The 14825-nt window shown below is 44.1% G+C and overlaps 1 protein-coding gene across 4 annotated transcripts in view; it reads left to right on the top strand.

Annotated features, from left to right (window-relative positions):
- The window catches only part of arhgap21a (Rho GTPase activating protein 21a), a 134610-nt gene that overhangs the window by 78829 nt on the left and 40956 nt on the right, over nucleotides 1–14825 (top strand). For all 4 annotated transcript variants that reach the window (XM_084049108.1, XM_084049106.1, XM_084049107.1 and 1 more), the window contains one exon: nucleotides 8628–8720. In XM_084049108.1, coding sequence (XP_083905234.1) covers nucleotides 8628–8720 — 93 coding nt within the window. The remainder of the gene's footprint in view (nucleotides 1–8627; nucleotides 8721–14825) is intronic.

Raw genomic sequence — 14825 nt, 5'->3', positions numbered from 1 at the left:
GACCGACAGATACCGAGATCTCCATATATGGGCATATCAGTCGGATTGGCGGTGCGACGAAGGTGTGAGCGGTGCGTAGCGGACCGAACCTCTAGTTTGAATAAAAACGCACGCACTATTTTCTACAAATTGACAATAGTGAAAATAGGTAGTCAATGAACACTTTTCGTCATAGTTTTAGTCGACGAAATGCACACTATTTGTCAGAAAATCTCTGGACCATTTTGGGAACCACTGCCTTAGAGTTTTGTTTTTAAAATACTGAGCAGTGAAACATTCCATTTTCCCCCCATAACTGAATCTCCCATTTCCCAGCTGGGTGGGTTTTGGAATTTGGAGTTCTTAGAAAAAATGTGACGGAAAATACGCAAGTACTACTACCTTCCTGTCCCTATGGTGTGGAAAAGCACACCAGCTGTCTCTTTTGTGTGTGTGTGTGTGTGTGTGTGTGTGTGTGTGTGTGTGTGTGTGTGTGTGTGTGTGTGTGTGTGTGTGTGTGTGTGTGTGTGTGTGTGTGTGTGTGTGTGTGTGTGTGTGTGTGTGTGTGTGTGTGTGTGTGTGTGTGTGTGTGTGTGTGTGTGTGTCACTGACAAGCAGGCGGATGTTTTAATGGTGTCCGTCACGTTAGGGCTTTGGCATGTCTGACTCCTGGGTCAGAGCTGTCACAGAGTGACTTGTTTACACACACACACACACACACACAGTTTTGTATTGCTATACTTGTGTGGACATCACAAGTATTATTAATGACATTTTCCCCAAAACATTTTTTACTGTAAGCTTAAAGCCGAAAAATATGCCGATCTACAAGCACAACGCGTCGCAGATAGTCTATTTTCCGGGGCACGACACAAGCGCGCGACTAGGTATAAATCGGGCATAACTAAACTAAAACTAAACTCTAAATGTCTAATCCTAATCCTAACCCCAACCTGAATCTTTTGCTAGTTGTAAATAGATCTAAAGATCTTTTTTTCAATCATAAAACAACCATTTTCCTTGTGAGGAGCAGGAAAATGGTTCCTCCCAACATCAATTTATTATATTCTAATATACTTTTATATTCTAATATACTATTTATTATATTCTACTAGTTACTTTGTAGATTTCGATTATTATTATAAAACATTACAGTAGCCATGTGAAACTAGCAGATCTACAAGCGCAAGGCATTGTGAGCTTGTAGATCAGCTATTTTCCACCACTGGAGGCTGGTAGAGTGTTGTTACTGTTGTTTTATAGTAGATTCATTAATTATTATGAATAAAAATCGCATGCATGTGATCCGCACCGCATCGTGGAACCCCCCCACCAGCGCACCGCCGCCGCCGCCGGCCCCCCCCCCCCCCCCTAAACGGGACAAACGCGCGCGTAGGCGGGGGCTTCCATTACAGATTCTGACTTGCCCAGGCAACATTATCAAGCAGGCATCATGTTTTCATGCACTGTGCTGGCCGCAGTAGACTTTGTTGTTGTCTGTCATCATAGAGTTAAAAATAATAGAGAGGGCACCGGATATCGCCTCCCGTCCACTTGCATTGAGTTGCTCACCCAGCGCGTGAAGCGAATTCACCCCTTCTTCCGGGTTGTAAAGTGTGATGGGCGTAGCCTATTTGGGGCCACTGTGATCCGTTCTGCGTCACAGAAGTGACGCGTTTTACGTCACAGAGGTGCGCGTCCCTGTGCGCAAGCGTGTGCGCAAGCTCGTGAGCCAAGCCCATTGGTCGAAACAGTTTTCGCACAGTGGCCCCATTCCGTTTAAGCTGCAGTACCTACGAATGGCCAGCATGTCCATTTCGCTTCAATGCAAGCACTGGGTTCTGGGGGCTTGTCTGTCATGCCTGAGAAGTGAGAATTACCGTCTGTTGGTGCGCTGCTATAAACGGTCCGTCTGAAACTCGTCCAGTGAGAAACGTTCCGCGGTGCAAAAATAGGTGCGATTAAAATGCGTTAATTTTTTTAACGCGATAATTTTTCTGTAATTAATTGATCTAAATTATCGCGATAAAGTCCCGGCCCTAATTCTAATATACGTAGGGACATTTGGTCCTCACTAGTATAGTAATACAAACACGCGCGCACACACACACACACACACACACACACACACACACACACACACACACACTAATGACCGTTGCAGGCCTTCAGGAATGTCAGCCCCTCAGGGCTTGTTGTTTGTACATGGAGATGAGTGTGTGCGCGTGCACGCACACGCACGCGCACACACACACACACACACAGAGAGAGAGAGAGGTACACGCAATCGCACACATGGCATATGTTTACATGTTATGTAGCCCCATCCAATCAGAAGAGGCCATGATAAAGCAGTTGTCCAATCAGAATTGCCGTTGCTAATCTGATGTGCTGTTGTCAGCGGTGACAGACGTTTAAGCCAGCGGTTCCCAAACGGTGTGCCGAGGCACATTCTGTAGCCAAAGAGATAATACATGTTCATATTTAATAATCTAATATTTGATCATTTGATTATTTTGTATATTTTGTAATATTCTTTTAAATATGTATTTAACATTCTATGTATATGTTTTTATTGTAATTATATAATTTTAATATTTAACATTTTAAACATTTGTTTTCCTCAAATGTAAAACAAAAATATATGATACATGATGTGATGTGCTAGCTGTGAGCTTGTACATCTGGGTTTTTTTTATGTTTTGAAAAATTGAAAATGTTTGGAAACTTTTGAATCATTTTGAATTTCTTTTAACATAAATCTTCTCTTCTGGTGGTCCCTGGTCAAAACATTTCTGATGGGGGTCCACGACCACATATGTATCAATTTGGTAATTTTTCGAGAACCACTGACCTAAGCCATATTGACACACACCTTCTACACCGTGGGCTACAAGTGACTGACTTCTGAACTGGATCTGTTAACAGAGTGCACTTATTAGTGGAATGAAACCTGTCCATCCAACTAGACTGACACGTCCATGTTTACACAGCTACCGGGGGTTTGGCCTCGACAGGGGTTACAACGTCAAGGGGGGGAAGGAGGTCTTTTTTTGCTCGGGTGTTTACTGTCCAAGTGTTTTCAAAAGCAGTTTTCAAAAGGAGACATTGGGACGTTTTATTTTTCTTTGAGACAGGCAGATGGAAAGCTGAGAGTGTTAAAGGGAATAGGCTTTATGCACAGCAGCCATATTGGAAAGAAATTGGGCCTCTTCCTTACTTCCTTCACAGGTGTTACCAATGCTGTGCAGTGTTTGATGTGTTGGGGAAGTAGGAGAAAAGCACATAGTTCCTTCCCCCCTCAGTTCCGTGATCCTACGCATCTCTCTCTGTCATGCACATGCTCTTGCTCGCCCCTCTGAACCCCCCCTTTCATCCATGCAAACAGCCACCCCCTCCTCTCCCCCCGTACAGCCATGCACACATCCATATGTGACCACAGCGTATCTATGTTTGTGTGCATAATGACAGAGATGAATAGATGGGAAGGTGGCGATAGATGGTTAGGTTGCGGTAAGGCGGAGAGTTGATGCAGTGTGCGGGCAGCGGGCCCAGCCCTCTGTAGAATAACATTATCCAAACCCCAAAACACCAGGAGAGACAGAGCCGGGAGCCAGGGCCCACACAGCCGGGCCCAGCTGTGCAGGCCAGGGCCCACGGCCAAGAAGAGCATGTTAGGGGTCTGTACCGTAGAGGCGCGCTGACACTCAAGCATTATTTATGCTGTACTTGGTTGCGTCCAGGTGTCTCGCGCCGAAGATTGGCAAATCTACAAGCTCACACACGCGGCGTTGTAGATCAAGCAATTTTTCAAGCCTGTTTACTACGCATTGAGGGTTTAAGTGGTTAAATGTCTGAAAATACACATTAACATGAATCCAACGTATTCATAGAAAAGATTATGTGTAAGCAAACAAACAAAAGAACGTGAATTTACACAACACTGATGATAGTGCTGTCAAACAAGTCTGTGAAGCTATCTATGTAATCTATGAAAAATCTGTAGAACTATTTTTACAATATAATGCGTGTAGTGGGGGTCCCTGCTGCATCTCTCTCTCAGCTAAGGGGTCCTTGGCCTGAAAAACATTGAAGACCCCTGTTTTAGATAATCCTCCAGCACTCCAAAACGTTGTTTTCTTTTGGAATTCTGCCTAGCATTGTGATACTTATACTGTACACTGTGCAGCCAGACCAAGGTCAAACTGTGCATGAAATATGTCTTCACAGTTCCTTCACGGTGCCAGATGATAGGATTAGCAAACGACAGAACAACTTACATGACAGGCAGAACGTGTGGTGAAACGGTAAACCCTGGGTGTGAGAAACAAACAAACCCTCAAAAGACGTGTTTGGAAGTTCCTTTGGCTAATCTTATTTGTCCCAGGTCTGGCTCATGGGCGTCCGTCCGTCCGACCAGATGCCAGGTGCACTTTTCTGGATTAAGGTCTACAACAATGCTGTATTTAGTGCCATGTCCGCATCCAGGGTGACATTTGCCCCAAAGCCAGGGGCCTGGGAGCAGCTGTGGTCTTTTCAACCGTCATCCTGGGTTTTGGAACAAGCCAGTGTTCGCACGACACGTGCTGTTGTGTGTGTTTTTTTTTTTGGTTAATCCATTCTGTCTTTTACGCTTCGGTAAGGCAGTCGGGGGACATTAGAATATCCAAAGCTTTTATACGTTCCCACATTTTAATCCTCCCTTCATCCAGCTGTGAGCCCGGAGAACTTCCAGAATCCAATTTGTTGTTGCGAGAGTTTTAGAAACAAAGTCAGAGATTGGCTCTGGATTGGGAATGTCCCCAACAGCACAGAGAGGGAAGAGAGAGAGAATATCCCCAAATAATCTTATGAACAATGTTATGATCTTTTGGTATTTTTCTTTCTTTCTTTCTTTGTTTTTTCTTAAACATGTTTTGGTCATGTTGCCTATTGTGACATGACCACAATAGAGAGGCCAGGTTGAAAGTGGTGAACCCTATTACACTCTGATAGTCAGGAGTGGGTGATAACAAGTCAGTTATTTTGTGTCTTCTATCGCCCTCTGCTGGCCCATGACAATTTGCACCTGTTTACATTTTGGGCACCTACAGCAGCTGGCAGTGGCACCCTCTGCTTCACTTCACAGTATTTCATAACAGTGGTCGGGATGTTCTTGCTTCAGGACATTTTGACAAAGACACACATTGGCTGCATGGATCAAACCTGTGTTCTTTTGTTCTGTCTGTCTGTTGTTGATTTTCTATTGTTTCCTGGTGCTCCTTATTCAGCGAATGCCAGGTGAAAACCAGAAAATCCTATTGATCTCAGCTATTTCATAAAAGCAAAGGTTAGCCCTCTAGCGTCTGGCATTTTGTTTTAAAATACAAATTTACTATCCTTTTTTTGTGAGTGCTGGTATGGCCGACTTTCTCCAAAATGTTATGCATTCTTCAACTGGCTGTGTGGCAACCAAAACGTTATAATTCCACATATTGTGCCAATTGTTTATGAAAGACAACGCTAGTGTGTGGGGGGGCTCCTTTCACGCTGTTTCACAAATTGCATATTAAGACTTGGCATGTTAAGATGTTGGTCGCCACACATGAGATAAACCAAGACATCTGCCTGTAATGCTCTGCAGTGACACCTTGAGCCACAAGAGGGCCGTAGGAGTGTGTGTGGCACAATGTGGCAGATACACTTGTCATTATTGTCATGAGGAGAGGAGATTTAGTGTGACCTGTTAATGTGTTAAGCTGTGTGAACCTCTGCTGAAAACACACATGTACATTTTACATTACCACACACTGGCTGGCATTAAATTTCAGGTGGAACTAGTGTCGGCTTTGGTGCCTTGCTCTAGAGCATTTTGACACAGCATTTATCCGATGGCCCGTTGCATCTCTAAGAAAAATGATGGATAGTTGGGAACTAAATGGACCCTTATGTGGCTGAGAGTGTACACTCTGAGTTATGGTGGGTCTAATGCAGGGGTTCTCAAAGTGGGGTTCGGGGTCCCCCCAGGGCCTTATATACAGTACATCAGCTATTTTCAAAAAAATCTTGGCATTCTTTGAAAGTGTTTGATTTTTCTTAAATGGGGTCCTTGGCATAAAACCTTTTTGAGATGGGGGTCCACGGTCAAATACACATTAATTTAGGGGTCCTTGACATGACACACACACACACACCCCCACACACACACACACACACCCCCACACACACACACACACACACACACACACACACACACACACACACACACACACACACACACACACACACACACACACACACACACACACGCACACAGAGACTAAAATGCCTGTGTTTTTGAGAGAACATCATAGAGCAGCAAGTATTACCCCGTTTTCCCAAAGTGCAGGACATATTAAATATTGAAATCCGGACACTGATCTTGTGTGGCAGAAGTTTTGGTGTTCGACATTTTACGGAAAGCTTCCTATTAAGTTTCCCGGAATGTACTGGCGGAATAACATTTTCCTGGAAACGCTCATAACGGTCATCGTGGTCGAGCATTGGTTTCAACAAGAGAGCGAGCGTGTGACAGGCTGCCTGTACGTACCTGTAGCCAAAACTGTTCAGTGACAAAATGCTTCAAAGCAATGTCGACAATAGGCTCTGAGAAAGGTGAACCTTACATATGTGTTGCGTGAAGTAAATGACTGGTCCTAAGATTTAAGTTAAAGCTCCGTTTTATAGCGAGAGGGGGTGAGAGAGAGAAAAGAGAAAGGCAGCCACACTGAATGAAGGGATTGCGTCACGACTAAATCTGAGTTCTCAGAAATTCTTAACCTTTCCACGTTTCCCTCTCTTACCAATATACACACCACAGTTATTTTTGTTTTGAAACATTCATTACTTCACTTAGTTTATCACTTTGGTATTTGGTTTCAGTTTAGCTTTAGTAGAGTTTAGTTTCATCTTTCAGTTTTAGTCTTAAATGTCACTTAACTATTAACCCATAAAGACCTGGAACTTATCTGTGTCACTTTAGATTTCTTTGGCTATTCAAAAATAGCAGATATACAAGCTCATAGCGCGGCACCGAGTGCCGCGCTATGAGCTTGTAGATCTGCTATTTTTGAAAAATCTTGAAAATATTTTTTTTGATTTAAAAAAAAAAACTGTTAGGATTTAGAAAATATTTTTTAAGAATCGTCTCAGGTCTTAATAGGTTAAGCCAGAATTCCACACACAGGCATGCAAATATGTTTATTTATCTCTGATACATGAGCACGCACGTTCTCCCTCTCTCTCCGGTACACATATACACTCACACTAGTGAAATGAGTCGGCCACCCACCTCCCCATGTCTCCCCATGTGTGACTGGGTGCCTACGGCATGACACCACGATGGCAGGGTGCTGGCGTGGCACGGCCACATGAAACCCAACTCCCCTGTGGTCTGGCTGCATGGAGCCCTGTCAGCATGGCCCTGACCTCCTCCCAATACTGTCTGTCTGTCCCCCACACTGTCAGCATGGCCCTGACCTCCACCCAATACTGTCTGTCTGTCCCCCACACTGTCAGCATGGCCCTGACCTCCACCCAATGCTGTCTGTCTGTCCCCCACACTGTCAGCATGGCCCTGACCTCCACCCAATACTGTCTGTCTGTCCCCCACACTGTCAGCATGGCCCTGACCTCCACCCAATGCTGTCTGTCTGTCCCCCACACTGTCAGCATGGCCCTGACCTCCACCCAATACTGTCTGTCTGTCCCCCACACTGTCAGCATGGCCCTGACCTCCACCCAATACTGTCTGTCTGTCCCCCACACTGTCAGCATGGCCCTGACCTCCACCCAATGCTGTCTGTCTGTCCCCCACACTGTCAGCATGGCCCTGACCTCCACCCAATACTGTCTGTCTGTCCCCCACACTGTCAGCATGGCCCTGACCTCCACCCAATACTGTCTGTCTGTCCCCCACACTGTCAGCATGGCCCTGACCTCCACCCAATACTGTCTGTCTGTCCCCAACACTGTCAGCATCGCCCTGACCTCCACCTGATCTACAAGATCACCTCCACCCAATCCTCCTGATATACAGGATCACCGCCGCCACGCAATGCTGATGATGACAAGATCACAATGCGTTGTGAGCTTGTAGATCTGCTATTTTCAAAAGAGTCTTGGAGACAAATTTGGAATATTTTTGTGTGGCGGACTCTGGCACAAAAAAATTGGGTCTGTGGACAAAATAAATACATTAAGACCTGGAATGCATCTGTGTCACTTTAGATTTCTTTGCCTATTCAAAAATAGCAGATATACAAGCTCATAGCGCGGCACAGAGTGCCGCGCTATGAGCTTATAGATCTGCTATTTTTGAAAAATCTTGAAAAAAAATGTTTGGATTTTTTTTCAAAAAAAATTTAGGATTCAGAAAACATTTCTAAGAATCGCCTCAGGTCTTAATGGGTTAAACAACATTAGGAAGCAAGTCCAAATAAGCAACTACGTTTTAGAAACTAGCCCCAAAACAAAGCGCAACCCACAACCACCAATATTTACAAGCGACTTTACACCGAAAAACAAGCCCAAACTGGCTTCTAATAAGCAGACATGGCAACACTGCTTCCTGATCTTTGTGTGTGACCAATCACCTGTGTGCATGTGCTCTCTCTCTCTCTCGTTGCCAGGGCGACAGCGTAACCGCCTGGAGCCAATGGACACCATCTTTGTCAAGCAAGTGAAAGAGGGAGGCCCCGCCCACGGAGCTGGACTCTGTACAGGTACACATTACACTACACACACACACATACACACACACACACACACACACACACACACACACACACACACACAGGTTTGTATTACTATACTTGTGAGGACATCAGCGCTTGAAGACGGCAATTTCACGAATGCCATAAAAAACTAAAGCTAAACTACAGTGGTGTAAAGTAACTAAGTACATTTACTTAAGTACTGTACTTAAGTACAATTTTGAGGTATTTGTACTTTACTTTTCCTCAGTTTTTCAGAGGAAAATATTGTACTTTTACTCCACTACAATTATTTGAAAACTTTAGTTACTAGTTACTTTTCAGATGTAAATTATGATATTATGAAACTTAATTAACCACTTCAGCCCTATTTTATACATAGGCTATTTGAAAATAGCCGATCTACAAGCTCACGCGTTGTGAGCTTGTAGATCTGCTATTTTCAAACATTTTAGTACTTTTACTTTTGATGCTTTAAGTACATTTTGATGCCAATACTTTTGTAATTTTACTCGAGTAAATTTTGAATTCCGGACTTTTACTTGTGACGGAGTATTTCTATATTGCAGTGTTGATACTTTCACTTAAGTAGAATATCTGAGTACTTGTTCCACCACTGCTAAACTATAAATAGCCGATCTACAAGCTCTACAAGGCTATTTTTGGTGCATGACACGGCACACAACTAAGTATTGGTATAGTACCAGGATAATGGTCCTCACAAAATGTCTATTTGTCAAGTTCTACTTACTTGCAGGAAGTAGACAGTAGGGACATTTGGCCTTCACAAATAGAGTAATACACGCACACTAGTGATGCGCGGGTTGACCCGTAACCCGCGGGTCAACCCGCGGCGCGGGTGGGTCAAGTCAGAATTTCGGAGAATTTTATGCGGGCTGCGGGTGAGCGGGTCAGCCGCTCTCACACGCAAAAAAATAAATAAAATCACATGCTCTTGTTTTGTCTTTATTCCTAATAAGAATAAGAATAATAACAAATATAGCTGCAAGCAGCAATTAGCGGTTTCGAGAATAATGGCAGACTGGCAGACTGTGACAAGAGTGGCAGACTGGCAGACTGGCAGACTTTGACAGAGTGGCAGACTGGCAGACTGGCAGACTGGCAGACTTTGACAGAGTGGCAGACTGGCAGACTGTGACAGAGTGGCAGACTGGCAGACTGGCAGACTGTGACAGAGTGGCAGACTGGCAGACAGACAGACAGTGACAGAGTGGCAGACTGGCAGACAGACAGACAGTGACAGAGTGGCAGACTGGCAGACAGACAGACAGTGACAGAGAGAGAGAGAGAGAGAGAGAGAGGGAGAGGGAGAGGGAGAGGGAGAGAGAGAGAGAAGGGGAGAGAGAGAGAGAGAGAGAGAGAGAGAGAGAGAGAGAGAGAGAGAGAGAGAGAAAAGAAAGAGAGAGAGAAAAGAGAGAGAGAGAGAGAGAGAGGGAGAGAGAGAGAGGCAGTGAGAAAGAGAGGCAGTAAGAGAGAGAGGCAGTAAGAGAGAGAGCGAGAGAGAAGAAGTGAACATGCATTAATTAACAAAGTCATGATTTTTGTTCAGTAAATTATATTTGGACCGGTTAAATTGAGGTTTGAATCAGGGACCTATAGACTTGTGGGTAGACAGTGTAAAGGATAAGGATAATTCCAGGTCCGTTCATGAAAGTCCTTGCGGTCTTGTTTCCAATGAGGGCCTGTGAGCAATTAGGGGTTAAGAGTCTTGCTCAGGGACAAATTTCATTTCATCGACACATTTGCTGGCCTGGCCTGGAATCGTACCTGGGGCAACCAGGGCCTCTGGCTCCCTAGGTGGGCTCACTAACCACTCAGCTATGGCCACAGTACAGACTGAGCCATTGGATAGACAGAATTGGATTTCATATGTGGTAAGTTATCATACAGCATGGGTTGCTTATTATATACATACAAGCTCATAACGCGTCACATTGTAGATCGGCTGTATGTGGTTACTGTAGGTGTTGTATTAATAATTACATCTGCAAAGTAACAAGTAACTAAAGCTGTCATCTGCTGTAATTGCAGTAGAGTAGAGTAGTAAAGTAAAAGTACCTAAAAATTGTACTGTGCATGTGGCAGGTGTGATTGGTGATGAGTGAGAGGGGTGGATCCAATCCATGGGAATAGGGGGAATTCCAAATGATGATCACCTCAACGCATTGTTGGGGACAGGGATCGAACCAGCGACCTATGGATTCACAGGCTGCCTCTCTTCTCATTGAGCTAGAGATATGGCCTCCCTGATGGTGTCTGTTGACACTCTCACACTCTACTGGTGGAGCTATTGAATCGACAGCATCAGATAGTGAGAAAGGAGAATCCAACAACACAAAACAAAAGGGCAAATGAATTACGTCATACATTGAAAATAACTACTTTCAAGTATGCATTTCTCGTTATCTTTAACAATTGCACATGCATTGATACAGTCATGTTGTGTGCAATGCAATTGAGTTGAGGTCTGCATGAGGTGAGATTTGAACCAGCGACCCTGTGGTATCAAGGCAGATGATTAAGCCATTGGGCCAACAGACCCGAACTGATGAAAAAGGAGTTCACACACATGACACACTTTCACGCAAATTGCTCAGAAATGCTGGATTTAAATGTTTTTCAAACTGCTCAAAATTGCAGACAATCTAAGGGCGGAGCTTACTGGTCAAAGTGATAGATATGTTCCTCATTGATACAGTCATGTTGTGTGCAATGCAATTATAATGAAGTCTACCTGAGGTGGGATTCGAACCAGCAACCCTGTGGCTTCAAGGCAGATGATTAAGCGATCAAGCTATTGAACCTACACACCTGAACTAGTGAAAAGGGAGTTCAAACACATGACACACTTTCACGCAAATTGCTCAGAAATCCTGGATTTAAATGTTTTTCAAACTGCTCAAAATTGCAGACAATCTAAGGGCAGAGCTTACTGGTCAAAGTGATACATGTGTTCCTCATGAGTCAAGGCACATGTGTAAGCAGGTTTAACGGCTGTCGGCCAAACGAGGCATGACTTTTGCCTGTTTAAAGTTTGCATTTTCAAAAAATTGCTATAGCGCCCCCCTTTGACCAATTGGAGTAAGATTGGTTTCAGTGATACTTGGAATGACCTTCTACAATATTGCAAAGTGTCAAACAAATGCGAGTCTGCATGTATGTTTTAGGGGCAGATGAATAATTGTCATAAAACTGCAATTTTCATTGGCTTATAAAAAGCTTAACGTTTTCACTTATGGAAAATCTGCTTGCTCACGTCTGTCGGCATTGGTCATTCATTGATACAGTCATGTTGTGTGCAATGCAATTGAGTTGAGGTCTGCATGAGGTGAGATTTGAACCGGCGACCCTCTGGTATCAAGGCAGATGATTAAGCCATTGGGCCAACAGACCCGAACTGATGAAAAGGGAGTTCACACACATGACACACTTTCACGCAAATTGCTCAGAAATAGTGGATTTAAATGTTTTTCAAACTGCTCAAAATTGCAGACAATCTAAGGGCGGAGTTTACTGGTTAACAATTGCACATGTATTCATTGATACAGTCATGTTGTGTGCAATGCAATTATAATGAATTCTACATGACGTGGGATTCGAACCAGGAACCCTGTGGTTTCAAGGCAGATGATTAAGCCATTGGGCCAACAGACCTGTACTAGTGAAAAGGGAGTTTACACACATGACACACTTTCACGCAAATTGCTCAGAAATCCTTGGTTTAAATGTTTTTCAAACTGCTCAATATATTTCGGAATGGAAACTAGTGGAAAATAGTCGATCTACAAGCTCACAACGCGTTGCTATCTAAAAAGGTGTGAGATTGTAGATCGTCTGTTTTCACAAGAAAGTATGTCATACATAAAAAACAACTACTCTCAAAAGCATTTCGTGTTATTGTCTAAACATTGCACATGTCTGAATTAACAGGGTCATGTTTTGTACAATGCAATTTAAATGTGAACTGTAATAAGTGGGATTCGAACCAGGGACCTTTGGCACATGAGACTCACACATACTGGTGGAGCTATCCAATACACAGCCTTAGACAGTGAAAAGGGAGAATCCAACAAAACAAAACAAAAGCGCGAATGAAGTACGTCATATATTGAAAATAACTACTTTCAAGTATTCATTTCTCGTCATCTTTAACAATTGCACATGTATTCATTGATATAGTCATGTTGTGTGCAATGCAATTATAATTAAGACTACCTGAGGTGGGATTCGAACCGGCTACCCTATGGTTTCAAGGCAGATGATTAAGCGATCAAGCTATTGAACCAACACACCTGAACCTGTGAAAAAGGGCCTCAAACATGTATTTGACACAGTTTCATGCAAATTGCTCAGAAATCCTGGATTTAAATGTTTTTCAAACTGCTCAAAATTGCAGACAATCTAAGGGCAGAGCTTACTGGTCAAAGTGATACATGTGTTCCTCATGAGTCAAGGCACATGTGTAAGCAGGTTTAACGGCTGTCGGCCAAACGAGGCATGACTTTTGCCTGTTTAAAGTTTGCATTTTCAAAAAATTGCTATAGCGCCCCCCTTTGACCAATTGGAGTAAGATTGGTTTCAGTGATACTTGGAAGGACCCTCTACAATATTGCAAAGTGTCAAACAAATGTGAGTCTGCATGTATGTGTTAGGGGCAGATGAATAATTTAAAAAAAGCTGCAATTTTCATTGGTTTATAAAAGCTTAACGTTTTCACTTATGGAAAATCCCCTAAGTTACGTTTGACGGCATTGGTCCAAAGTTCATGTGTATACAGTTTCGTACAGATTGCTCATAAATCCCAGGAGAAGTGATTTTTTTACTGCTTTTTACTGCTTTTCATAGAATTCGAAATGGTGGGAGATCTAAAGGTCAGAGGTCAAAAGTCAAACAGCGAAAGTTGTTAGGCATGAGGAGACGCATGTGTGTATCGAAGTTTCATGGCTGTAGGTCGAACAGGGCATGAGCTGTACCTGTTCAAAGTTGGCATGTTCAATTGAGTGCTACAGCGCCACCCTTTGGCCAATGGTTGTGAGTTTCGGGTTTTCGCCGTTTGGCATAGCCCTCTACCATATTGCCGAATTTCATAAGAAGTGACCAGGCGGTTAGGCCAGAACTGGCAAAAACGGCGGAAGAATAATAATAATAAATATAGCTGCAAGCAGCAATGAGCGGTTTCGAGAATAATGGCAGACTGGCAGACTGTGACAGAGTGGCAGACTGGCAGACTGGCAGACTTTGACAGAGTGGCAGACTGGCAGACTGTGACAGAGTGGCAGACTGGCAGACTGGCAGACTGTGACAGACTGTGGCAGACTGGCAGACTGGCAGACAGACAGACTGTGGCAGACTGGCAGACTGGCAGACAGACAGACAGTGACAGAGTGGCAGACTGGCAGACTGTGACAGACTGGCAGACTGGCAGACTGTGACAGAGTGGCAGACAGACAAACAGACAGACTGTGACAGAGTGGCAGAGTGGCAGACTGGCAGACAGACAGACAGTGACAGAGTGGCAGACTGGCAGACAGACAGACTGTGGCAGACTGGCAGACAGACAGACAGACAGTGACAGAGTGGCAGACTGGCAGACAGACAGACAGTGACAGAGTGGCAGACTGGCAGACAGACAGACAGTGACAGAGTGGCAGACTGGCAGACAGACAGACTGTGACAGAGTGACAGAGTGGCAGACTGGCAGACTGGCAGACAGACAGACAGACAGTGACAGAGTGGCAGACTGGCAGACAGACAGTGACAGAGTGGCAGACTGGCAGACAGACAGACAGTGACAGAGAGAGAGAGGGAGAGGGAGAGAGAGAAAAGAAAGAGAGAGAGAGAGAGGCAGTGAGAAAGAGAGGCAGTAAGAGAGAGAGCGAGAGAGAAGAAGTGAACATGCATTAATTAACAAAGTCATGATTTTTGTTCAGTAAATTATATTTGGACCGGTTAAATTGAGGTTTGAACCAGGGACCTATAGACTTGTGGGTAGACAGTGTAAAGGATAAGGATAATTCCAGGTCCGTTCATGAAAGTCCTTGCGGTCTTGTTTCCAATGAGGGCCTGTGAGCAATTAGGGGTTAAGAGTCTTGC

The sequence above is a fragment of the Gymnoscopelus microlampas genome (genome assembly GCF_963454915.1).
Source record: "Gymnoscopelus microlampas genome assembly, chromosome: 22".
Classification (NCBI taxonomy): Eukaryota; Metazoa; Chordata; class Actinopteri; order Myctophiformes; family Myctophidae; genus Gymnoscopelus; species Gymnoscopelus microlampas.
The sequence above is the reverse complement of the archived record's forward strand: the minus strand, read 5'-3'. Positions and strand labels throughout refer to the sequence as shown.